The following is a 26,893-nucleotide window of genomic DNA, read 5'->3' as shown; positions in this document are numbered from 1 at the left end:
TTTTTCTTCTAGTTTGACAGGGAAAAAAATGTTGTCCAATATTGCAACAAATATTATATTAGCTAACTTTGTTGGTCAAAATCCAAATAAATACTTCAATATCTGCTTAACTTATGGCTTCCAAGCTAGTTATCCATCAAATTGTACACTATACAATTGACTATTGATTGATTGATTGAGACTTGTATTAGTAGATTGCACAGTACAGTACATATTCCGTACAATTGACCACTAAATGGTAACACCCCAATAAGTTTTTCCACTTGTTTAAGTCGGGGTCCACGTTAATCAATTCATGGTAGACCAACAGATTTTACTGTAACATTTAGGAGTTTTTTTTTTTTTTTACAGCATATTACTGTAAGTTGAGAAAAAACCCACCAATGTTTGTTTTTTTACAGTAAAATTCTGTGGACTGAGCTGCCAGTTTATTTGTTTTTAAATCCACAGTTGATGATTTTATGCTACCACATTTTATTATGGTAAACAACTGGCAGCTGAGTTGCCAACATAAAATGAAACAGTGCTACTGTATTTCTATTTACATGTAAAAATAATAATAATAAAATAACAGCATATATTTTCTTGTAAAAAACAGTGGTCACAAAAAAAAAGTCAAATATTTCAATTGATGAATGATTTAGTTTTCCAAACTAATGACTGCGGTGTGTGTGTGGCCCTCAATGAGAACAAGTTTGACACCCCTGGTCTAGTAGGACCGGCCAAACTTAGTGAAGTTGGAGAAAATGCAAGTCCTTTATTTTTGATTGATTGAAACTTTTATTAGTAGATTGCATAGTACAGTACAGTACATATATGACAGCCATCAGACTGTATAATGCATATGTTCCTTTTGACTGTACATGTACTGTAAATGCATCATGTATTTATGTTATTCACATGTGAATAATGCTGTATAATAGACTGTATTTATATTATTCACATGTGAATAATGCTGTATAATAGACTGTATTTATATTATTCACATGTGAATAATGCTGTATAATAGACTGTATTTATATTATTCACATGTGAATAATGTTGTATAATAGACTGTATTTATATTATTCACATGTGAATAATGCTGTATAATAGACTGTATTTATATTATTGACATGTGAATAATGCTGTATAATAGACTGTATTTATATTATTCACACGTGAATAATGCTGTATAATAGACTGTATTTATATTATTCACATGTGAATAATGCTGTATAATAGACTGTATTTATATTATTTACATGTGAATAATGCTGTATAATAGACTATTTATATTATTCACATGTGAATAATGCTGTATAATAGACTATTTCTACTATTCACATGTGAATAATGCTGTATAATAGACTGTATTTATATTATTCACATGTGAATAATGCTGTATAATAGACTGTATTTATATTATTTACATGTGAATAATGCTGTATAATAGACTATTTATATTATTCACATGTGAATAATGCTGTATAATAGACTATTTCTATTATTCACATGTGAATAATGCTGTATAATAGACTGTATTTGTGTTATTCACATGTAAAAAATACCAAAGTGTTTATTGTCTATTGTGAGCCAACTGGGGTGCTGAATTTCCCCCAGGGATCAATAAAGTATTTTCTATTCTATATTCCGTACAATTGACCACTAAATGGTAACATTGTTGAACTTGTTTAAGTCCACGTTGATCAATTGATGGTCAATTGTCTAAATGATGTAATGTTTCTTGACTGGTTGTGGCCCCCTGCTGTGTTGTGCAGTGTAATGTAAAAGTGGACACTGTCCCTTTAAGAAGATCAGCGAGCAGGTTGAGCAGCAAGGATCACTATTTGGCAAGACCATTGATTTGCATGATCGTCACTAGCAAAGATGCCCTCGCCGAGGACGCTCACCGTCATGGCGCTCTCCTTCGCCCTCGGATTCTTCTTCCTCTTCATGGGAACCATCAAACTCACGCCCAGACTCAGCAAGGACGCCTACAGCGAGATGGTCAGTGTGTGTGTGTGTGTGTGTACATGTACGTGTGCGTGCGTGTGCGTGTGTGTGTGTGTGTGTGTGTGTGTGTGTGTGTGTGTGTGTGTGTGTGTGTGTGTGTGTGTGTGCGCGTGTACGTGTACGTGTGTGTGTGTCCGCCATTGTTCTTCTTCATCACGCTGACCTAAATAGTCAAGCGGCTGCTAAAAAGCGCTTACATTCTCACTATTGTATCACTATTGTATCACTATTATCTCACCATTGTATCACTATTGTATCACTATTATATCACTATTATATCACTATTATATCACTATTGTCTCACTATTATCTCACTATTATGTCACTATTATCTCACTATTATCTCACTATTATCTCACTATTATCTCACTATTATGTCATGTCCTCATACTGGGCTGCAGATGTTGAGAGAATGTATTATTAGTGTAAATGTAGTGAATGTATTATTAGTGTAAATGTAATGTAATGAATGTATTATTAGTGTAAATGTAATGTAATGAATGTATTATTAGTGTAAATGTAATGTAATGAATGTATTATTAGTGTAAATGTAGTGAATGTATTATTAGTGTAAATGTAGTGAATGTATTATTAGTGTAAATGTAATGTAATGAATGTATTATTAGTGTAAATGTAGTGAATGTATTATTAGTGTAAATGTAATGTAATGAATGTATTATTAGTGTAAATGTAGTGAATGTATTATTAGTGTAAATGTAATGTAATGAATGTATTATTAGTGTAAATGTAATGTAATGAATGTATGATTAGTGTAAATGTAGTGAATGTATTATTAGTGTAAATGTAATGTAATGAATGTATTATTAGTGTAAATGTAATGTAATGAATGTATTATTAGCGTAAATGTAATGTAATGAATGTATTATTAGTGTAAATGTAATGCAATGAATGTATTATTAGTGTAAATGTAATGTAATGAATGTATTATTAGTGTAAATGTAGTGAATGTATTATTAGTGTAAATGTAGTGAATGTATTATTAGTGTAAATGTAATGTAATGAATGTATTATTAGTGTAAATGTAATGTAATGAATGTATTATTAGTGTAAATGTAGTGAATGTATTATTAGTGTAAATGTAGTGAATGTATTATTAGTGTAAATGTAATGTAATGAATGTATTATTAGTGTAAATGTAGTGAATGTATTATTAGTGTAAATGTAATGTAATGAATGTATTATTAGTGTAAATGTAATGTAATGAATGTATGATTAGTGTAAATGTAGTGAATGTATTATTAGTGTAAATGTAATGTAATGAATGTATTATTAGTGTAAATGTAATGTAATGAATGTATTATTAGCGTAAATGTAATGTAATGAATGTATTATTAGTGTAAATGTAATGCAATGAATGTATTATTAGTGTAAATGTAATGTAATGAATGTATTATTAGTGTAAATGTAGTGAATGTATTATTAGTGTAAATGTAGTGAATGTATTATTAGTGTAAATGTAATGTAATGAATGTATTATTAGTGTAAATGTAATGTAATGAATGTATTATTAGTGTAAATGTAGTGAATGTATTATTAGTGTAAATGTAGTGAATGTATTATTAGTGTAAATGTAATGTAATGAATGTATTATTAGTGTAAATGTAATGTAATGAATGTATTATTAGTGTAAATGTAGTGAATGTATTATTAGTGTAAATGTAGTGAATGTATTATTAGTGTAAATGTAATGTAATGAATGTATTATTAGTGTAAATGTAATGCAATGAATGTATATGATTCATTCATGTTGTCACTAACACATTTATATGATTCATTCATGTCGTCACTAGCACATTTATATGATTCATTCATGTTGTCACTAACACATTTATATGATTCATTCATGTCGTCACTAGCACATTTATATGATTCATTCATGTTGTCACTAACACATTTATATGATTCATTCATGTTGTCACTAACACATTTATATGATTCATTCATGTTGTCACTAGCACATTTATATGATTCATTCATGTTGTCACTAACACATTTATATGATTCATTCATGTCGTCACTAGCACATTTATATGATTCATTCATGTCGTCACTAGCACATTTATATGATTCATTCATGTCGTCACTAACACATTTATATGATTCATTCATGTCGTCACTAGCACATTTATATGATTCATTCATGTTGTCACTAACACATTTATATGATTCATTCATGTCGTCACTAGCACATTTATATGATTCATTCATGTTGTCACTAACACATTTATATGATTCATTCATGTCGTCACTTGCACATTTATATGATTCATTGATGTTGTCACTAACACATTTATATGATTCATTCATGTCGTCACTAGCACATTTATATGATTCATTCATGTCATCACTAGCACATTTATATGATTCATTCATGTCGTAACTAGCACATTTATATGATTCATTCATGTCGTCACTATCACATTTATATGATTCATTCATGTCGTCACTAGCACATTTATATGATTCATTCATGTCGTCACTATCACATTTATATGATTCATTCATGTCGTCACTAGCACATTTATATGATTCATTCATGTTGTCACTAACACATTTATATGATTCATTCATGTCGTCACTAGCACATTTATATGATTCATTCATGTCTACACTAGCACATTTATATGATTCATTCATGTCGTCACTAGCCCATTTATATGATTCATTCATGTCTACACTAACACATTTATATGATTCATTCATGTCGTCACTAACACATTTATATTATTCATTCATGTCGTCACTAACACATTTATATGATTCATTCATCTCGCCACTAACACATTTATATGATTCATTCATGTCGTCACTAACACATTTATATGATTCATTCATGTCGTCACTAACACATTTATATGATTCATTCATGTCGTCACTAGCACATTTATATGATTCATTCATGTCGTCACTAGCACATTTATATGATTCATTCATGTCGTAACTAGCACATTTATATGATTCATTCATGTCGTCACTAGCACATTTATATGATTCATTCATGTCGTCACTACATATTATGTATCTACATGTTATGTATCTACATATTATGTATCTACATGTTATGTATTTACATGTTGCGTATCTACATGTTACGTATCTACATATTGCGTATCTACATGTTATGGATGTACATGTTACGTATCTACATGTTACGTATCTACATGTTACGTATCTACATGTTACATATCTACATGTTATGTATCTACATATTACGTATCTACATATTATGTATCTACATGTTATGTATCTACATGTTACGTATCTACATGTTACGTATCTACATGTTGCGTATCTACATGTTATGGATCTACATGTTACGTATCTACATGTTACGTATCTACATGTTACATATCTACATGTCATGTATCTTCATGTTATGTATCTACATGTCACATATCTACATGTCATGTATCTACATGTTAGGTATCTAGGTGTCATGTACCTACATGTGCACAACAGGGTAGCTGGTTAACTATGTTATGAGAGTAGTGTACATGTACAGTGTGTGTGTTTGTGAAAATGTCAACGTGTTGTCTGAGTGATGTCAGTGAGTGAGTGGGCGAGCACAGAGAGAGAGCGGTAGGACTGCACTGCACTGCACAGTAGAGTGATGAATGGGTCCGGTTGTGTCCTGCAGAACTAATAATAAAGCAAGCAGATTGTCACAAATCGGCAGCCTTGTCATTCTGACCTGAAAGTGGAGCTTAGCAGACCCATTGACGGGTAAAGTGAAGTGTGTTACCCCCAACCAAAACATCCACCCTTTAGGCAACGTCTGCCCTGTGCTCCTCTACTACAGTCTGCATGGGAGCAGAACAGCAGGACAGGTGTAACAACTACATTATTACCTGTCACTCTTTAGAACTCTTAGTGCAGATCACAATGTTCATTATTTAAATGTTTACCTAAGTTGGAAGCAAAGGTGATAATTCTAATCGCCACATTTGGTGAGGCCTGTTTTAAAGCAACACTTCAAGTGCGTTGCCACCCTCTTTAAAGTGTCACCTTTATTGTTGAAGTCCAAATACCTCCATGTTATACTTCACACCCTCTTTATTGACCAGTAGAATTGTACTTTTATTGTTAGTTTTGAAGTCCAAATACTGCATATTGTACTTCACACACTCTTTATTAACCAGTAGAATTGTAGTTTTTATTGTTAGTTTTGAAGTCCAAATACCTCCATATTGTACATGTCGCAAAGCACTCTGGGTAAAACGATACCATATAAGGAGATATCTGCTGATGTCACAATTGGGGCAAATTCCAAACAGCTTGATTGGTGGAAGGAAGTCAAGATTGTTTTATAAATCATGCCTCCATGCTTCCATTTCACATGCAGAACCCAAAGACCCGAAAGCAGGTACCATTAGGTAAACACAAGTTAGTTTTGCAGAACAGGTTCTCTTTAGTAAATACAAGGATATCTGATCTCATTTATCCCAAATGTAGTCATTTATTGTTATTTAACAAGCTATCATGCTGCAGCAATCCATTATTTTGGTAAGTGAGTCATCTGACCATGAATTTGTTCCATTTATAGAATAATCGGACACAAGATTTGTTTCCTTTTCATATTTTAATTAGAAAGGGCTTCACAGCAGCTGCTCTAAAGATGGTTAAGGCTCGTCAGCCATCAGTTAAACACAAGCAACAATCTGTAGGATCCAATCCCACCATTAGTATCAGGACATTTACCTAGTTCCTGAATCCTAATGGATTGGTGAGGTGGTAAAGTGGAGAATGTGGACTACTTAGTGGTTTCCCACCTGGAGTGATGTGGACTACTTAGTGGTTTCCCACCTGGAGTGATGTGGACTTCTTAGTGGTTTCATGCACAGCTCAAATGTGTGACAAAGGTCTCCCGTGCTCTCCTTTTTAGAAAAGGGCGTACAAAAGCTACGCCAAGGCCCTGCCAGGCCTGAAGAAGATGGGCATCAGCTCCGTGCTGCTGCGAAAGATCATGGGCTCCCTGGAGGTGGGCTGCGGCGTGGTTCTCACCCTGGTGCCGGGCAGACCCAAGGACGTGGCCAACTTCCTGCTGCTGCTGGTCATGCTCGCCGTGCTCTTCTTCCACCAGCTGGTGGGCGACCCCCTCAAGCGCTACGCCCACGCCCTGGTCTTCGGCATCCTGCTCACCTGCCGCCTGCTCATCGCTCGCCAAAGCGAGGAGCGGGAGGAGAGCCGGGAGGAGCAGCATCAGCAGCATCAGCAGCACGTCAACGACCAGGAGAAGAACAAAGTCAAGCAGTCTTAGGGGAGGAAACTTGGAACTGGTGACCACTGGTCCTCAACATGACTGACAACAATCATACCTGCCCACTCATTCCATTGTCCAAACCATCTCGCCTCTAAATGGTCTTCAACTTTATAGTGTCTTCAACCTGCCCACTCATTCCATTGTCCAAACCATCTAGGTTCTAAATGGTCTTCAAATGTATAGTGTCTTCAACCTGCCCACTTATTCCATTGTCCAAACCATCTCGGTTCTAAATGGTCTTCAACTTTATAGTGTCTTCAACCTGCCCATTCATTCCATTGTCCAAACCATCTAGGTTCTAAATGGTCTTCAAATGTATAGTGTCTTCAACCTGCCCACTCATTCCATTGTCCAAACCATCTCGGCTCTAAATGGTCTTCAACTTTATAGTGTCTTCAACCTGCCCACTCATTCCATTGTCCAAACCATCTAGGTTCTAAATGGTCTTCAAATGTATAGTGTCTTCAACCTGCCCACTTATTCCATTGTCCAAACCATCTCGGTTCTAAATGGTCTTCAACTTTATAGTGTCTTCAACCTGCCCACTCATTCCATTGTCCAAACCATCTCGGCTCTAAATGGTCTTCAACTTTATAATGTCTTCAACCTGTCCACTCATTCCATTGTCCAAACCATCTCGGCTCTAAATGGTCTTCAACTTTATAGTGTCTTCAACCTGCCCACTCATTCCATTGTCCAAACCATCTAGGTTCTAAATGGTCTTCAAATGTATAGTGTCTTCAACCTGCCCACTTATTCCATTGTCCAAACCATCTCGCCTCTAAATGGTCTTCAATTTTATAGTGTCTTCAACCTGCCCACTCATTCCATTGTCCAAACCATCTCGCCTCTAAATGGTCTTCAACTTTATAGTGTCTTCAACCTGCCCACTCATTCCATTGTCCAAACCATCTCAGCTCTAAATGGTCTTCAAATTTATAATGTCTTCAACCTGCCCACTCATTCCATTGTCCAAACCATCTCGGCTCTAAATGGTCTTCAACTTTATAATGTCTTCAACCTGCCCACTCATTCCATTGTCCAAACCATCTCGGCTCTAAATGGTCTTCAACTTTATAATGTCTTCAACCTGCCCACTCATTCCATTGTCCAAACCATCTCGGCTCTAAATGGTCTTCAAAGGTATAGTGTCTTCAACCTGCCCACTCATTCCATTGTCCAAACCATCTCGGTTCTAAATGGTCTTCAACTTTATAGTGTCTTCAACCTGCCCACTCATTCCATTGTCCAAACCATCTCGGCTCTAAATGGTCTTCAACTTTATAATGTCTTCAACCTGCCCACTCATTTCATTGTCCAAACCATCTCGGTTCTAAATGGTCTTCAACTTTATAGTGTCTTCAACCTGCCCACTCATTCCATTGTCCAAACCATCTCGGCTCTAAATGGTCTTCAACTTTATAATGTCTTCAAAAGGCTGACTGAAGTCTTCAAAGTGAAACAATTAGCGCATGTTTCGAAGTGAAGATGATGACAAATCAGACATATCATCAGATGCAATACCACAGGACTACTTTACGACATATGTTCCCTCCTTTTGAGTGTTTGCAGAATTGTGCATGAACGTGATCTCCTCCTAATGCTAGTAATGTGATGCAACATAGTTCCACTGCTATGTCTCCTCCTAATGTGGTGCAACATAGTTCCACTATGTCTTTGTCCTCAGATGGTCTCTTCAAGGTTCCCTGGAGGACCAGCCTTCTGTTCTTCTTTTTCTGTAAATGCTCAAAGTAAAAACCCTGATTGAATACTCTTTGGCTTTCTTTGTTTGCTCTTTCTATGTCTTAGTTTTACGCAGGAGTTGAAGTACGTGACGGAGGAGAGGGGGAAAAATCACTATTTTCTTCTGTAAATACACTTTATTATGAATTCATTCTTTATGATGAATCAATTCTGACACTTTGGCCTGAGGCCAAAACCACCAATCTAAATGAAGGCTTTTCAGTTAGTGGATACATACTGAAATATCCACACCACCGATACCACATCTTTATGTGTGGACACATACTGAAATATCCACACCGCCGATACCAGATCTTTATGTGTGGACACATACTGAAATATCCACACGGCCGATACCAGATCTTTATGTGTGGACACATACTGAAATATCCGCACCGCCGATACCAGATCAGTATGTGTGGACACATACTGAAATATCCACACCGCCGATACCAGATCTTTATGTGTGGACACATACTGAAATTTCCACACCGCCGATACCAGATCTTTATGTGTGGATACATACTGAAATTTCCACACCGCCGATACCAAATCTTTATGTGTGGATACATACTGAAATATCCACACCGCCGATACCAGATCTTTATGTGTGGACACATACTGAAATATCCACACCGCCGATACCAGATCTTTACGTGTGGATACATACTGAAATATCCACACTGCCGATACCAGATCTTTATGTGTGGATACATACTGAAATATCCACACCAACGATACCAGATCTTTATGTGTGGACACATACTGAAATATCCACACGGCCGACGCCAGATCTTTTTGTGTGGACACATACTGAAATATCCGCACCGCCGATACCAGATCTTTATGTGTGGACACATACTGAAATATCCACACCGCCGATACCAGATCTTTATGTGTGGACACATACTGAAATATCCGCACCGCCGATACCAGATCAGTATGTGTGGACACATACTGAAATATCCACACGGCCGACACCAGATCTTTATGTGTGGACACATACTGAAATATCCACACCGCCGATACCAGATCTTTATGCGTGGATACATACTGAAATATCCACACCGCCGATACCAGATCTTTATGTGCTAATATACATTCTGAAATGAAGATATCCATACTTTTGATACTTTAGTTCAGGGGTGTCCTAAATTTTTCCAACATAGGCTTCATACTGAAAAGTCAAAGACTGCAGGGGCCGTATTGATATTTTTTTATTTAAAAAAAGAAATGCTAAAAACACATATACATACTTAAAGACATAACTTTGTATAATAACAAAGTATATTACTATTTTTAGAACATTTCAGCTTTTTCTCATTCCATACTGATTTTTGTTGTTGTTGCTTTTTTCTTACATTTTTTCTTACATATTACTTATTTGAACACAGACAACTGTTTGGATTTTGTTGGACAAATATCGGATCGGTATCGCATACTTTTATTCCATGGCTTTTAACACTGAGTGATATCCATCCTGCAATGGCGCCCCATAATACACCTGCTGTGAACCTGTTTTTATGTTTTTATATTTTATTTATTTATTTTTTATCGTGTTCTGTTTGTGTTGTGTTGTGTTTGCTCGGTTTCTCGTATTATTTTCAACCTGCCCATTGTACAGCACTTTGGCTACCCCTGTGGTAAATTTTAAATGTGCTTTATAAATAAAGTTGATTTGATTTGATTTGATTTGATACCATCCTGGACTTTACTCTGTATTGGATCGGAGATGATACAGAGGCAAGGGTCGTTAAATAATTTGTACTTTTGCATTAGACTCTGTGAATATGTCATCCTAATTAACACTCTTTAGGATGGTTTGCTTCTCCATATAAACCACTGTCAAAACCTGTCGTTTATCTAAAATACATTATGATAAAAAATAAACCTATGTTTTCCTCTGATATTGACAAAACACAATCATAACACGCTGTTTAAGGCAACTTCTTGGCACGTATGGAGTCTTTACGCACTACATTACCCACGATGCACCACGGTATGCGAATAGCCCCTACTACGCATGCGCAGAACAAACGGTCGCGCCAAAGACTGGAGTTTTGAATGAAAAAAGGCGAGGACGAAGCTAGCCTTCTTTTGCGCACATTTCATATTTTTGTTGCAATGTAGACATGGAAACTACACAACATTTGCCGGAGTTGTTGGATTCGAACACAACGTCCTCTGACGACCAGTCTGTGAGCAACCGGAGCGGCGGCAGAAGTTTGAGAGTGGCGGAGAGAGAAAGACGGAAGAATGAAGCCGAGCCCCCGCTCGTTGCGGCTCTCAAGTATTTCTCTGACGGTACCTTTTTACACACTTAACATCACACTGCTTTCAAACTACACTTTTTAGTGTAGTTTACGCTCTTTAAATGTCCCTCCGCTTTGTGAAAACACCAAACCTTGGGCGATGACGTCACGCGCGGCTAGTTGCTAGCTAGCTTGTTTACATCATCATGTTATGTTATTTTCATTTAATATCTTCCTGTTTACATCATCATGTTATGTTATGTTATTTTCATTTATTATCTTCTTGTTTACATCATCATGTTATTATTTTATTCCCCCCGCGTCCCCAAAAGGGACAAGCGGTTGAAAATGGATGGATGGATGGATCTTCTTGTTTACATCATCATCTTGGTCACCGTGTTCATATCTGCTTGACGGAGTTCGAACACAGAATGCCAGTAAACTCAGTGTTGTGAAGCAGTTTAGGGTCACACATTTGAATGCAGATTTAAGATCCACTGGGATCCTCCCACCTCCAAAGACATGCACCTTGTCCAGGGTCTACCCCGCCTTCCTTGTCCAGGGTGTACCCCACCTTCCTTGTCCAGGGTGTACACCGCCTTCCTTGTCCAGGGTCTACCCAGCCTTCCTTGTCCAGGGTCTACCCCGCCTTCCTTGTCCAGGGTGTACCCCGCCTTCCTTGTCCAGGGTCTACCCCGCCTTCCTCGTCCAGGGTCTACCCCGCCTTCCTTGTCCAGGGTGTACCCCGCCTTCCTTGTCCAGATGGGAAAGAATTGAGGGGGAAAGTTAGGGATGATGTTTGATAAGAAATTATCGAGTTCGAGCCTATTATCGAATCCTCTTATCGAACCGATTCCTTATCGATTCTCTTATCGAATCCAGATAGGTTGTTGTATATGGAAAAAAACACAATATTTGGTTTAACAAAAGCTCACTTTTATTTTATAAGAAAAAAATAAAATAAATAAATATTGACTGTTACCCCCCTAAAAAAATAAAATAAATAAATATTGACTGTTACCCAAAGTATATTAAGTGGGATTTTTCAGAAAAACAAATATATACAGTAACACAAAAACAACCTGTCTCTGTGATCACTATAGGTGTATAAATAATAATATAGTGTTAAATAAAATCAGTCCTTTGGGCACAAAACTGAAATTAATACAGCTCTCCAAAAAGTGCACTTCTGCTGCTATTGGAACATACTAACAACACACACAGGCAGACAGCTAACAAACAATCCAAGACGCCTAATAAAGTTCCAAAGCAGATTAATCCATTTAGGCTCTTTATTGTTGTTTTTTACTATAGTGGTCTCGATAACGGGTACCGGTTCTCAAAAAGGGATTCGAGTCCGAGGACTCGGTTCTTTTCTTATCGAACAACCGGGAAAACCGGTTTCGAGTATCATCCCTAGGGAAAGTGGAAAAGTCATAAATAAAGTGTTTTACTGCTCATTTTCCTTTCCTGCAAGAAGTGTGATGTGTTTGTCATTGTTTGTGGCTCCGTGGTGTTCATCTTTTGGAACTGCTATTAGGCTAAATGGTTTATAGTTGCACAAACCATATATCTGAAAAGAAAAATAGTTAATTTCTTACACATGCAACATATTAATAACACGGTGCACAACCTGTATTTACATCACCTTTAGGGTGTGCAGTACATTCAAATATTGACATGTTAAAAGGTTCTAGTGTTAATTACAATAAGAAAAAAAACTCCCCCATGCATGAAACAGTATCCCATTTATTTGAAATGTTATTTTGTTATTTGTTATGTTAGGCTCCAGCATCCCCCACGACCCCAAGAGGGACAAGCGGTAGAAAATGGATGGATGGGTTATGTCAGTCTGAGTACTTTATGACCGAGACATTTCCACTGCTGTGGATCAGACCAGAGTGGTATATGAAGAGAATATGGCCAACTAAACTATGACTGCTGTTGTTCCATTTTCCCCACAAAATCAATCTATATATCAGGGGCCGTACTTATCAAGCTTCTCAGAATTACTCCTAAGAAGTCTGCTAAGAGTTGACTTAAGAGTAAATAAATTCTTCGCTGAAAGCTGCACTTAAAAGTTAGTTATCAAGCGTCTTACTCACACTTTCAGCGAAGTGTAGGACTGAATCTTAAGTGTCACACTCAGAGCTGAATTACGACATTACTATGTGCCGTAAACGGAATTTTAGGTGACGTCATTTCTGTGTCCATAGAAATGACCAATCACGGAAGGGAATCCGTTGTCTAAGAATAAAGAAATATCTTGGAAATATTTAAGTGGACAATGGGAGTGTATATTTTGACAATAAACTACAAAATAATACAAAACAAACTAGTCCCTGCCGGCACTCACGCTACCGCTCCCTCTCTTCTATCGCCCACACACTCACTGACGTCACTCACCTCACGGCCACACACATACGCTACTGTCATAACATTTTCTTTCCAATTCATTAATTAGGCAACTAATTTGAAACTGATGTGGGTGGCTCTATATATACTAGCCCACTGCAGACACATGCAGAAATCAACAAGGAATCAAAAAGTATTAAATCTGTGACAAAAATAATATCCGCTCTGTCTAAACGATACCGTTTGATCAGCTGCTCGTCATAAAAAAACAACAACATTGTTCCGTTCCCTTAACGTTCGCGCACGTCTCTCTCGCCTCAGTGCCATCCCCTGCTGGCAACTCCTAACCACTTAAGACACCACTGAAGGTCTCTTAAATATCGTAGAGAGTAGGAGTGATTCTTATACTTAAGAACGTTGATAAAAAGCTTGTATTCTTAAGTTTGAGAGTAAGACTAAATTTCGCAAATTCTCAGGACTTAAGTGTAAAATGGCACTCTAAGAAGCTTGATAAGTACGGCCCCAGACCTGTTGCCATAACAGCCCAACAAGGAACACACATAATCCAAGATAGAAATAATATATTGTAGACAAGCCAAGAGTGGACCTTTCTAAGTAGTATACTTATAATACAGTCTCTGTTTTATACTATCAGTTGTAAAAGGATATCACCCATAAGTACTTTATGAGGATGAATCTCATCTTTATGGCTGTAAACATAATAGACTCACTATCTTCTCACATACTGTATACACACTGATTGATTGATTGAAACTTTTATTAGTAGATTGCACAGTGAAGTACATATTCCGTACGATTGACCACTAAATGGTAACACCTCAATAAGTTTTTCAACTTGTTTAAGTCGGGGTCCACTTAAATTGATTCATGATACAGATATATACTGTCATCATAATACAGTCATCACCCAAGATAAGGTTTGGTTGGTATCAACACTTCAGTCACATGCAGTAACGTGTCTAACAACTTATTTTGGCTGCATTTATATAACACACAAATACATATACTTGTATCCTATTTTCCATTTATGAATTTTAGTGAAAAGGGATGAAAACTATGTGATTCTAATATTGTATTAAAACTACTGTGATCCTTCATCTAGTGGAAGCAGGGACTCCTTGGATTGGAAACGATCACATCAAGAGGAACCTGGTGTTGGTGGAGAAGGTGGCGTTCTCTGAAGGCCTCTCCCCGGATGCCATCTCCGTGATGCTGGAGTTTGCCATGAGCCCTCGAATGCGTAAGTTGTGTAGGGCAATGTTGTGATTGGAGAACTCTGTTCAACAACAATCTCATCCTCTCTTTGCGTTGTGTAGGGTCGAGTATGCGCTCCCGGGTGCTCAAGTGTCTGATCCCTGCTACGGTGGTGCCTCAGGAGGCCGTTGTCCGAGCCATAGCTTGGCTGGGTGTCTCTAAAATAGCCACAAGTTCGCAGGTGAGTGCAAGACATTTCATTGTGCGCTGCATTTGATCTAATGAAAGCTTGCCTCTATTAGGGATGGTACAATTGACCGGTTTTACTATTAACTGTTAGGGCTGTGAATCTTTGAGCACCACATGACTCCATTTGATTCTTGGGGTAACGATTCCATTCAGAATCCATTCTCCATTCCAAACAATTCTCGATTCAAAATCAATACTTTTTTAATACCATTGGGTAGGGATGATGTTTGATAAGGAATTATCGAGTTCGAGCCTATTATCGAATCCTCTTATCGAACCGATTCCTTATCGATTCTCTTATCGAGTCCAGATAGGTTGTTGTATTTGGAAAAAAACACACAATATTTGGTTTAACAAAAGCTCACTTTTATTATATAATAAAAAAATAAAATCTAATAAATAAATCAATATTGACTGTTACCCACCTAAAAAAATAAAATAAAATAAATAAATATTGACTGTTGTTACCCAAAGTATATTAAGTGGGATTTTTCAGAGAAACAAATATATACAGTAACACAAAAACAAGCTGTCTCTGTGATCACTATAGGTGTATAAATAATAATATAGTGTTAAATAAAATCAGTCCCTTGGGCACAAAACTGAAAATAATACAGCTCTCCAAAAAGTGCACTTCTGCTGCTATTTGACATAACTGTTTGTTATGATGCTTTGACATTTTTGCACTTTATTTCTTTATTGAAAGAAAATTCTATGAAGAGAAAAGTTGTTTGCAAATGTGGTTACAATGCTAAAAAATGAAAAGTTAAAGCTAAAAAAAGAAATACACTTTATTGAGTTAACATTATTTCTTTATAGGGGGAAAAATTTTATGAGCGAGAGAATATAACAACTACACTACCCAGCATGCAACGGGAGTTACGAGCATGCACGGTAGCCCCGAAAAGTGTTGCATGTTGCCACGCTGTGAAAGTAAACGTCAAGAACTCAGCCAACACGCCTCGTCTGCATTATTTATAATTAGACCCACAACACATCTACAGTGTGATTTTGTTTTGTTTACAAGGAAAGAAAAACAAAAGTTAAAAAAGGGAGATGTGTTGTATATACAGTGGGGCAAAAAAGTATTTAGTCAGCCACCGACTGTGCAAGTTCTCCCACTTAAAATGATGACAGATGTCTGTAATTTTCATCATAGGTACACTTCAACTGTGAGAGACAGAATGTGAAAAAAAAATCCAGGAATTCACATTGTAGGAATTTTAAATAATTTATTTTTAAATTATGGTGGAAAATAAGTATTTGGTCACTTCAAACAAGGAAGATCTCTGGCTCTCACAGACCTGTAACTTCTTCTTTAAGAAGCTCTTCTGTCCTCCACTTGTTACCTGTATTAATGGCACCAGTTTGAAATTGTTATCTGTATAAAAGACACCTGTCTACAGCCTCAAACAGTCAGACTCCAAACTCCACTATGGCCAAGACCAAAGAGCTGTCGAAGGACACCAGGAAAAGAATTGTAGACCTGCACCAGACTGGGAAGAGTGAATCTACAATAGGCAAGCAGCTTGGTGTGAAAAAATCAACTGTGGGAGCAATTATCAGAAAATGGAAGACATACAAGACCACTGATAATCTCCCTCGATCTGGGGCTCCACGCAAGATCTCATCCCGTGGGGTCAAAATGATCATGAGAACGGTGAGCAAAAATCCCAGAACCACACGGGGGGACCTGGTGAATGACCTGCAAAGAGCTGGGACCAAAGTAACAAAGGTTACCATCAGTAACACACTACGCCGACAGGGAATCAAATCCTGCAGTGCCAGACGTGTCCCCCTGCTTAAGCCAGTGCATGTCCAGGCCCGTCTGAAGTTTGCCAGAGAGCACATGGATGATACAGCAGAGGATTGGGAGAATGTCATGTGGTCAGATGAAACCAAAATAGAACTTTTTGGTATAAACTCAACTCGTCGTGTTCGGAGGAAGAAGAATACTGAGTTGCATCCCAAGAACACCATACGTACTGTGAAGCATGGGGGTGGAAACATCATGCTTTGGGGCTGTTTTTCTGCTAAGGGGACGGGACGACTGATCCGTGTTAAGGAAAGAATGAATGGGGCCATGTATCGTGAGATTTTGAGCCAAAACCTCCTTCCATCAGTGAGAGCATTGAAGATGAAACGTGGCTGGGTCTTCCAGCATGACAATGATCCCAAACACACCGCCCGGGCAACGAAGGAGTGGCTCCGTAAGAAGCATTTGAAAGTCCTGTGGAGTGGCCTAGCCAGTCTCCAGACCTCAACCCCATAGAAAATCTGTGGAGGGAGTTGAAAGTCTGTGTTGCTCGGCGACAGCCCCAAAACATCACTGCTCTCGAGAAGATCTGCATGGAGGAATGGGCCAAAATACCAGCTACTGTGTGTGCAAACCTGGTAAAGACCTATAGTAATCCTTTGACCTCTGTTATTGCCAACAAATGTTATATTACAAAGTATTGAGTTGAATTTTTGTTATCGACCAAATACTTATTTTCCACCATCATTTACAAATAAATTATTTAAAAATCCTACAATGTGAATTCCTGGATTTTTTTTCCACATTCTGTCTCTCACAGTTGAAGTGTACCTATGATGAAAATTACAGACCTCTGTCATCATTTTAAGTGGGAGAACTTACACAATTGGTGGCTGACTAAATACTTTTTTGCCCCACTGTATATGTATGTGCTGCGGTTGTTTTAAGAACGTTCCGACAGCTGCCGTAAAGGAGGTGCGTTGCTAGCCTGGTTGCTATGTTTCCGGTTGGTCGTAAAAGTGTTGGTCATGTGTTTTACCCTGCTAAAATCTCTCAGTAAAGTTATTCGATGGATTATAGCTTTTGTTTTGAACTTTATTACACCTTGGAGCGCTTTTTCCTGTCCATTGTTTTCCTGCTTTCGCTATCTGCGCCTAATGACTGAGCTACGTGACGTCATTTCTTGTGATGTCCCACGGCGCATTTCTGGTCGGGACGGGATTCGAATAAAGAATCAACTCTTTTCCTTTACTATAGTGGTCTCGATAACGGGTACCGGTTCTCAAAAGGGGATTCGAGTCCGAGGACTCGGTTCTTTTCTTATCAAACAACCGGGAAAACCGGTTTCGAGTATCATCCCTACCATTGGGTGCCTTTCATGATGAACTACATTATTCCGTAAAATACATAAACAGCTCTGATTAATGTCTTTATTACTTCAAAGAAAACTGGTTTTGTTCGATGACATTCTACCCCAACATTTAGTAAAGGAGCTAAACAGGGCAGATTTTTTTTCATAAAAATGTTTTAATCTGTTAAGAATTGTTAAACATAATTGTGCTTAAAAGGGTCAGTTATTTAATCCCAGAGGCTCCACTATTCCGTGTGTTTCAGTCCTCCTCACTCGCTACAAATAGATAGATAGATAGTATTTTATTGATTCCTTCAGGAGAGTTCCCTCAGGAAAATTAAAATTCCAGCAGCAGTGTACAAAATGGGCATTATTCTGGTACGTTACTTTTGGCACAACCCGCACGGAAATGACAACTTTGTTACACGTTATACGCCCCTATGGAGAGACATGCTAGTGAAAGTAAACATCTTTCCACTTGACTTTGCTCTATAATGAAGTGCTGATCATCCTGTAGATTTACCGTAGTCTCAAATCCTCAATTGTGTCATTGTGACATGTGGATGGATTTATATGCCATAACAAAGATCTAAAGCAGAGGTCCCCAAACTACGGCCCGCCCACATCCAAAATCCGGCCTGCAGGAAATCCCAAGTTAAACATAAAAATGTGTTTTTATTATTATTATTTTTTTTAAATCTGTGCTTTCTAATACATGTTCTACCATGTGTTACTCTCGGGGTCTCCTAGCCTCTCAGGCAAATCATATTGTCTAAAGATGCATTTTCCCCATCGATAAGGTGACATCATGGCGTCGTGGGGAAGTGCAGGACAGGGCGCCGAAACAAGCATGCTAGTTAGTTAGCATCATCTAGCTAGCTTACTTGTCGCTCTCTGAGCCACAATGTTGACGGCTTTCTACATTGCTGCTAATCATATTTGGGTGATGACACTGTAGTTGTAGAGTATTGAGAAGGTATATTCTTGACATAACTAGGGATGACACTCGAAACCGGTTTTCCCGGTTGTTTGATAAGAAAAGAACCGAGTCCTCAGACTCGAATCCCTTTTTGAGAACCGGTACCCGTTATCGAGACCACTATAGTAAAGGAAAAGAGTTGATTCTTTATTCGAATCCCGTCCCGACCAGAAATGCTCCGTGGGACATCACAAGAAATGACGTCATGTAGCTCAGTCATTAGGCGCAGATAGCGAAAGCAGGAAAACAATGGACGGGAAAAAGCGCTCCAAGGTGTAATAAAGTTCAAAACAAAAGCTATAATCCATCGAATAACTTTACTGAGAGATATTAGCAGGGTAAAACACATGACGAACACTTTTACGACCAACCGGAAACATAGCAACCAGGCTAGCAACGCACCTCCTTTACGGCAGCTGTCGCAACGTTCTTAAAACAACCGCAGCACATACACATATATACAACATATCTCCCTTTTTTAACTTTTGTTTTTCTTTCCTTGTAAACAAAACAAAATCACACTGTAGATGTGTTGTCTGTCTAATTATAAATAATGCAGACGAGGCGTGTTGGCTGAGTTCTTGACGTTTACTTTCACAGCGTGGCAACATGCAACACTTTTCGGGGCTACCGCGTATGCTCGTAACTCCCGTTGCATGCTGGGTAGTGTAGTTGTTATATTCTCTAGCTCATAACATTTTTCCCCCTATAAAGAAATAATGTTAACTCAATAAAGTGTATTTCTTTTTTTAGCTTTAACTTTTCATTTATTACCATTGTAACCACATTTGCAAACAACTTTTCTCTTCATAGAATTTTCTTTCAATAAAGAAATAAAGTGCAAAAATGTCAAAGCATCATAACAAACAGTTATGTCAAATAGCAGCAGAAGTGCACTTTTTGGAGAGCTGTATTATTTTCAGTTTTTAACCGAAGGGACTGATTTTATTTAACACTATATTATTATTTATACACCTATAGTGATCACAGAGACAGCTTGTTTTTGTGTTACTGTATATATTTGTTTTTATGAAAAATCCCACTTAATATACTTTGGGTAACAACAGTCAATATTTATTTATTTTATTTTATTTTTTTAGGTGGGTAACAGTCAATATTTATTTATTTCTTAGATTTTATTTTTTATTATATAATAAAAGTGAGCTTTTGTTAAACCAAATATTGTGTGTATTTTCCCATATACAACAACCTATCTGGACTCGATAAGAGAATCGATAAGGAATCGGTTCGATAAAAGGATTCGATAATAGGCTCGAACTCGATAATTCCTTATCAAACATCATCCCTAGACATAACTGATGTAAACAGAGGTCACAACACAGGAAGTATATTACCCCATGGGGCGTGGCTTTAGGAGAAAGTTGCCAAACTTTTCTGACTTCTTTGAATGCATGTCAAATAATTTGATATGATGTTTTCTTGGGTACATGAGTAACATTTTCCTTCACCAGATCGATCAATAATTAGTAGGGGTGAAACGGTACACAAAGATTTCGGTTCGGTACGTACCTCGGTTTAGAGGTCACGGTTCGGTTCATTTTCTGTACAGTAAAAAAACAACAAAATATACATTTTTTGTTTTTTTTATTTACCAAATTTGTAAACAATGGCATAACATACACTACCGTTCAAAAGTTTGGGTTCACCCAAACAATTTTGTGGACTAGCCTTCATTTCTAAGAACAAGAATAGACTGTCGAGTTTCAGATGAAAGTTCTCTTTTTCTGGCCATTTTGAGCGTTTAATTGACCCCACAAATGTGATGCTCCAGAAACTCAATCTGCTCAAAGGAAGGTCAGTTTTGTAGCTTCTGTAACGAGCTAAACTGTTTTCAGATGTGTGAACATGATTGCACAAGGGTTTTCTAATCATCAATTAGCCTTCTGAGCCAATGAGCAAACACATTGTGCCATTAGAACACTGGAGTGATAGTTGCTGGAAATGGGCCTCTATACACCTATGTAGATATTGCACCAAAAACCAGACATTTGCAGCTAGAATAGTCATTTACCACATTAGCAATGTATAGAGTGTATTTCTTTAAAGTTAAGACTAGTTTAAAGTTATCTTCATTGAAAAGTACAGTGCTTTTCCTTCCAAAATAAGGACATTTCAATGTGACCCCAAACTTTTGAACGGTAGTGTATATATACACACAGGGTCCATTGCCAGGGTTAATGTGGTCAACATACTGTATATAAAATAAAAACTAAATAATATAAGGCTCAGAATGGTTTCCTAACAAAACCCTTCTACATATAAAGTGCTTTTTTTGATTGATTGATTGAGACTTTTATTAGTAGATTGCACAGTACAGTACATATTCCGTACAATCGACCATTAAATGGTAACACCCCAATAAGTTTTTCAACTTGTTTAAGTCGGGGTCCACGTTAATCAACATTAAACTGCCTCAAGTTGTTGCTCAGATTAAATAAAATGACAAAACTTTTCTTCTACATATAAAAAGTGCAACATTAAACAGTTTCAAGTCAACTCAGCCTCAGATTAACTTCTCCCCCCCCCAGCCTGGCTAACTTGGCAGTAAGAGGATATATGGGCTCATTGTTCTTCCACCATAGAAGTGGCTCAAAATCTAGTTGTTAATGCAATATGGTCTTAAATCTGCTGCTATAAAAACATTTGTTATTGCTTTAGCCCTGTGTTGCACCTTTCCTGCTTCCGGCTCCCAGACCGTAGTCGAGGAGCGCAGGGGAGACACTCCTCCAGGGCCGATGTATTTTCGGGGGCAACACCTTTCACTCTACCCGGCAGTGGGTCTCCACAGCTCTGGGGCCGTACTTATCAAGCTTCTCAGAATTACTCCTAAGAAGTCTGCTAAGAGTTGACTTAAGAGTAAATAAATTCTTCGCTGAAAGCTGCACTTAAAAGTTGGTTATCAAGCGTCTTACTCACACTTTCAGCGAAGTGTAGGACTGAATCTTAAGTGTCACACTCAGAGCTGAATTACGACATTACTATGTGCCGTAAATGGAATTTTAGGTGACGTCATTTCTGTGTCCATAGAAATGACCAATCATGAAAGGGAATCCGTTGTCTAAGAATAAAGAAATATCTTGAAAATATTTAAGTGGACAATGGGAGTGTATATTTTGACAATAAACTACAAAATAATACAAAACAAACTAGTCCCCGCCGGCACTCACGCTACCGCTCCCTCTCTTCTGTCGCCCACACACTCACTGACGTCACCCGATCACCTCACGGCCACACACATACGCTACTGTCATAACATTTTCTTTCCAATTCATTAATTAGGCAACTAATTTGAAACTGTTGTGGGTGGCTCTATATATACTAGCCCACTGCAGCCACATGCAGAAATCAACATGGAATCGAAAAGTATTAAATCTGTGACAAAAATAATACCCGCTCTGTCTAAACGATACCGTTTGATCTGCTCGTCATCAAACAAATCCAGAACATCGTTCCGCTCCCTGAATGTTCGCGCACGTCTCTCTCGCCTCAGTGCCATCCCCTGCTGGCAACTCCTAACCACTTAAGACACCTCTGAAGGTCTCTTAAATATCGTGGAGAGTAGGAGTGATTCTTAGACTTAAGAACGTTGATAAAAAGCTTTTATTCTTAAGTTTGAGAGTAGGACTAAATTTCGCAAATTCTCAGGACTTAAGTGTAAAATGGCACTCTAAGAAGCTTGATAAGTACGGCCCCTGGACTCCAGGGTAAATGACGAGTCCGGCGATTAGTTGCAAATCGTGGCTTTATTGAGGTCTTGCACACAGCCAATCCAACAAAACACTAGCCACTCCCCGCACTTAGCTACCGCTCCATCACCTCTCTCGCCCACACACTCACCTCACATGCTGTCACATATTAAAGGGCCACACACACACATACGCTACTCTCATAACACCTGCCTGACTGGCCGAGGAGAGGCTGCTTGAATGCGGTGGTGACGCTTCAAACGGGTTAGCATGTTTGACGTGTTGTCAGAAGCAGCTGCTGAACAATGTCGGCAAACCTCCGTCCTCCATTGTTGTATCGCACCGCGCAGCCAAAGTGTTCCCAAACGGGAGATCTTAACGAGGCAGGAGGGTCTTCCAGCTCTGGCTTTTACATGTTGTCCTAGCCCGGTCGTTGCTAGCATGACGTGTGTTGTGCCTTGGTGTGCATTGTTTACACAACGTGCGGTACGCTACTTAATATGTCCGTGTGGAAACTCGTTCAGTACACCTCCGAACCGAACCGAACCGAAACCCCCGTACCGAAACGGTTCAATACAAATACACGTACTGTTACACCCCTAATAAATAGTCTTTATTAATACGTCATTATTTTCTACTGTTGTATTATTTGATTACTGACTGTTATTTCTGGAGGTAATAAATAATCTCTAAGAATACAATGATATTATTAGAAGAAAAGCAGACACTTGTACAAAGGCCCTAATAGAGGCCGAATACTCTCTGCAGTTGAATAAATCACAGCAACAGGTCACGATGCAGGAAGGTTTTAATAGGCTGGGCTGCATTTTTCAGGTTTTTTTCATCAAGTGGGTGTTGACCATTTTCGACATGATGGATGCAAAGGATCAACTGAGAGCCGTCTATGGCTTCATCTTCAACTTTGTGACGGATGAAAGTCTGGTACGTGTCCTGCCACTTCTGTGTTGGCCCGCCAATAACTGCCCAGTGACTAAGTGTCCTCATGTTGTTTCAGTGCCCCTTCATCTGCCACCTCTTGTACCTCCTGACCACAAAGCAAAGCGGTGAGTTATTGTCAGCTCTTTCTTTTAAGCTCTACTGACTTTTTGCTTTGGTTTGTAGTGCGCGTATATCGAGTCCGAAAGCTACTGGAGCTGCAGTCCAAACTAGTAAGTGTATATATTATCCCTCTGTGTTGTTGCTGTGTGTGTGGCGCTCTTAGAAGATCATGTTGTTTTGTTTTGGCAGGGAAGACAGCCCTTCCTCTTACACCTGCTCTCTCTTTACAAAGTCTTTTGTCCTGAGCTGGTGACGCTCTCCATTCCATCCAGAATGAGGGTTTGTACATATTAAACTCATTTGGTGTTAGGGTGGCATAGATTTGCATTTCATTAGGCACAATCGGACATATTAATGAAATGCTATTGATTACCTGATAATATTTTTGTGTCTGTGTAAATTAAGCTAGTTGTTGCCTCACATTAAGAGCTTATTGTAGTGATGTGCGGATCAATACTGAAATATCGATCAGATAGTTATGCTCTAATATCGTTTCTCAAATCAAAATATCCATAGTTTTGATACTTTGGTCCAAACTTTTTCCACCAAGGGCCGCATACTGAGAAGTCAAAGTAGGCATTTAAAAATGCTTCAAACTGATATTGTGTATTATATTAGCCTTTTTTCATTACAAACCGATTTTTGTACTGTCTTTTTCTTACATTTTTGCTTGAGTTTTCCCCATACAATAATAATATGGCTGTTTAACTGCATAACCATGTTTGTAAAAAAAATCTGCCTGTATAAAAATACAGTATTAATGTTTAGTTTCACATTTAACAATGTATATTATGGTTTTGATGTTTTAATTCATAGGTTAGTATTTTATTTTCTAATTACCTAGCTAAACTTAGTTTATAATTTAGGTACATTTTATTTTTATTTTGAAAGCATTTAATATTGTAGATCAGGGGCCGTACTTATCAAGCTTCTTAGAATTACTCCTAAGAAGTCTGCTAAGAGTTGACTTAAGAGTAAATAAATTCTTCGCTGAAAGCTGCACTTAAAAGTTAGTTATCAAGCGTCTTACTCACACTTTCAGCGAAGTGTAGGACTGAATCTTAAGTGTCACACTCAGAGCTGAATTACGACATTACTATGTGCCGTAAACGGAATTTTAGGTGACGTCATTTCTGTGTCCATAGAAATGACCAATCACGGAAGGGAATCAGTTGTCTAAGAATAAAGAAATATCTTGGAAATATTTAAGTGGACAATGGGAGTGTATATTTTGACAATAAACTACAAAATAATACAAAACAAACTAGTCCCCGCCGGCACTCACGCTACCGCTCCCTCTCTTCTATCGCCCACACACTCACTGACGTCACTCACCTCACGGCCACACACATACGCTACTGTCATAACATTTTCTTCCCAATTCATTAATTAGGCAACTAATTTGAAACTGGTGTGGGTGGCTCTATATATACTAGCCCACTGCAGACACATGCAGAAATCAACAAGGAATCGAAAAGTATTAAATCTGTGACAAAAATAATATCCGCTCTGTCTGAAAGATACCGTTTGATCAGCTGCTCGTCATCAAAAAAAAACAAAACATTGTTCCGTTCCCTGAACGTTGGCGCACGTCTCTCTCGCCTCAGTGCCATCCCCTGCTGGCAACTCCTAACCACTTAAGACACCTCTGAAGGTCTCTTAAATATCGTGGAGAGTAGGAGTGATTCTTAGACTTAAGAACGTTGATAAAAAGCTTTTATTCTTAAGTTTGAGAGTAGGACTAAATTTCGCAAATTCTCAGGACTTATGTGTAAAATGGCACTCTAAGAAGCTTGATAAGTACGGCCCCAGGAGTGTCTAAATGTTTTCCACCAAGGGCCGTACACTAAAAAGTCTAGTATGGGGGTTCCATTTTGATATTTAAAAAAATAATAATATCACCCAAACTTTGTGTTATAGGTGACTAAAATGATTATTATTACACTGGTTTAAATGTAACTTAGATATTGGGTTTCACTATGTAAAAGTGCTTTGACTCACTAGAGAAAAGCGCTATATAAATATAATTCACTTCAGTTCCTTAATATTAATTTTTAAAAAATATTTCTACTTTTTTTCTTAGATTTTTAATGTTTGTTTTTTTCGACAAATATATCATTTGAAAATACACAACTTTTAAAGCTTTTAGCAGGCACGTTAGGTGTATTTGCACAAAGGATCGGTATTGCTGATAGCCGCCTGAATTTTACTTGGTATCAGATCGGAAATAAAATCAGTGGAATGGCAAATCAGCAGTTTATTCAATGCATGTATATATTCTTTCTCATGTTTCCTGGTCAGCCTGTTGATTCATTTAGATATTGCTGCCACCTAGCTGCAGACTTGTGTATTGTTCAAGCATTGCTAGAAACACTAACACCATAGGTCTTTCACAGCCCCTCCATGTTGTCCCCCGGAGATATTCATCCTCTCCTGTAGCAAAAAATGGCAGAAAATTGTTTTTTTTTGTAGTTCTTGGTCACCATTTTTTGATAACCCTAACCGTTTATATTGTGCAGGTTTAGCTCGTAGTTATGTGACTTGCACAGACAAAGTCAAGTGTATGTCCTTGCTGTGGTCATTTCCAGGGTGGCTTCAGGAATCACGCCTTGCCATGGAAATCTGCGCTGACTTTTGTCCAGAAGAGGAGCGGCACGCTAGTTGCCCCCGGCAACGGTCTGACACCCACAATTAAGGATCAGACCATCTCAAGAAAAAGGGTAATGAAAATTGGGGCTGGATGTTTATGGCAAAAATGTTTCTTTCTTTCTTTCTTTTAGTTTATTTCGAACATGAACACATTTACATCATAATACATCACACAATTTCATATCATTTCATTTACATCATGCCCGAAAAGGAGTAGGAAGAAGCAAAGCTTATTTAATCCTACCCCTTTCCCACTTCAAAGCGTTTACAATTATATAAAATCATTTACTGACCTTTTTATA

At 38.0% G+C, this 26,893-nt stretch overlaps 3 protein-coding genes across 5 annotated transcripts in view; all 3 read left to right on the top strand.

Moving 5' to 3' along the window:
- Window positions 1-1,824: 1,824 nt before the first annotated feature.
- On the top strand, window positions 1,825-7,273 carry tmem35 (transmembrane protein 35). The gene is made up of 2 exons (XM_062044004.1): window positions 1,825-1,989; window positions 6,899-7,273. Exons 1-2 carry the CDS (start codon window positions 1,870-1,872, stop codon window positions 7,271-7,273), a joined length of 495 nt encoding a protein of 164 aa, XP_061899988.1. The 5' UTR covers window positions 1,825-1,869.
- Window positions 7,274-7,399: 126 nt separating this feature from the next.
- On the top strand, window positions 7,400-9,045 carry LOC133648179 (uncharacterized). Of its 3 annotated transcripts, XM_062044001.1 has the most exons (5): window positions 7,400-7,538; window positions 7,608-7,676; window positions 7,746-7,952; window positions 8,091-8,573; window positions 8,643-9,045. In XM_062044001.1, the coding sequence occupies exons 1-5, from the start codon at window positions 7,452-7,454 to the stop codon at window positions 8,760-8,762; spliced, it is 966 nt and encodes a 321-aa protein (XP_061899985.1). In that variant the 5' UTR covers window positions 7,400-7,451; the 3' UTR covers window positions 8,763-9,045. The 3 variants fall into 3 exon arrangements, with proteins under 3 accessions (XP_061899985.1, XP_061899984.1, XP_061899987.1); XM_062044000.1 differs by having other exon boundaries at window positions 8,091-9,045; XM_062044003.1 differs by lacking the exons at window positions 7,400-7,538; window positions 7,608-7,676 and adding an exon at window positions 7,713-7,745 and having other exon boundaries at window positions 7,815-7,952; window positions 8,091-9,045.
- A 1,984-nt stretch (window positions 9,046-11,029) lies between these two features.
- cenpi (centromere protein I) overlaps window positions 11,030-26,893 on the top strand; it is a 42,491-nt gene continuing 26,627 nt past the window's right edge. The window contains exons 1-8 of the mRNA XM_062043997.1: window positions 11,030-11,323; window positions 14,750-14,887; window positions 14,964-15,082; window positions 23,718-23,825; window positions 23,899-23,947; window positions 24,006-24,052; window positions 24,132-24,221; window positions 26,531-26,662. Of these exons, the coding sequence (XP_061899981.1) occupies window positions 11,152-11,323; window positions 14,750-14,887; window positions 14,964-15,082; window positions 23,718-23,825; window positions 23,899-23,947; window positions 24,006-24,052; window positions 24,132-24,221; window positions 26,531-26,662 (855 nt within the window). The 5' untranslated portion in view covers window positions 11,030-11,151. The remainder of the gene's footprint in view (window positions 11,324-14,749; window positions 14,888-14,963; window positions 15,083-23,717; window positions 23,826-23,898; window positions 23,948-24,005; window positions 24,053-24,131; window positions 24,222-26,530; window positions 26,663-26,893) is intronic.

Source organism: Entelurus aequoreus, linkage group LG04, assembly GCF_033978785.1.
Source record: "Entelurus aequoreus isolate RoL-2023_Sb linkage group LG04, RoL_Eaeq_v1.1, whole genome shotgun sequence".
NCBI lineage: Eukaryota > Metazoa > Chordata > Actinopteri > Syngnathiformes > Syngnathidae > Entelurus > Entelurus aequoreus.
Note: the sequence above shows the minus strand (reverse complement) of the source record. Positions and strands in the feature narration are given on the sequence as shown.

What these genes read in the sequence shown, in the direction of transcription:
- tmem35 (XM_062044004.1), top strand. Translation starts at nt 1,870, where the DNA reads ATGCCCTCGCCGAGGACGCTCACCGTCATGGCGCTCTCCTTCGCCCTC. An exon ending in AGGACGCCTACAGCGAGATG is followed by an intron (nt 1,990 to 6,898) that starts GTCAGTGTGTGT and finishes TCTCCTTTTTAG; the next exon opens with AAAAGGGCGTACAAAAGCTA.
- LOC133648179 (XM_062044000.1), top strand. Translation starts at nt 7,452, where the DNA reads ATGTATAGTGTCTTCAACCTGCCCACTTATTCCATTGTCCAAACCATC. An exon ending in AACTTTATAGTGTCTTCAAC is followed by an intron (nt 7,677 to 7,745) that starts CTGCCCACTCAT and finishes AGTGTCTTCAAC; the next exon opens with CTGCCCACTTATTCCATTGT. An exon ending in AACTTTATAGTGTCTTCAAC is followed by an intron (nt 7,953 to 8,090) that starts CTGCCCACTCAT and finishes AGTGTCTTCAAC; the next exon opens with CTGCCCACTCATTCCATTGT.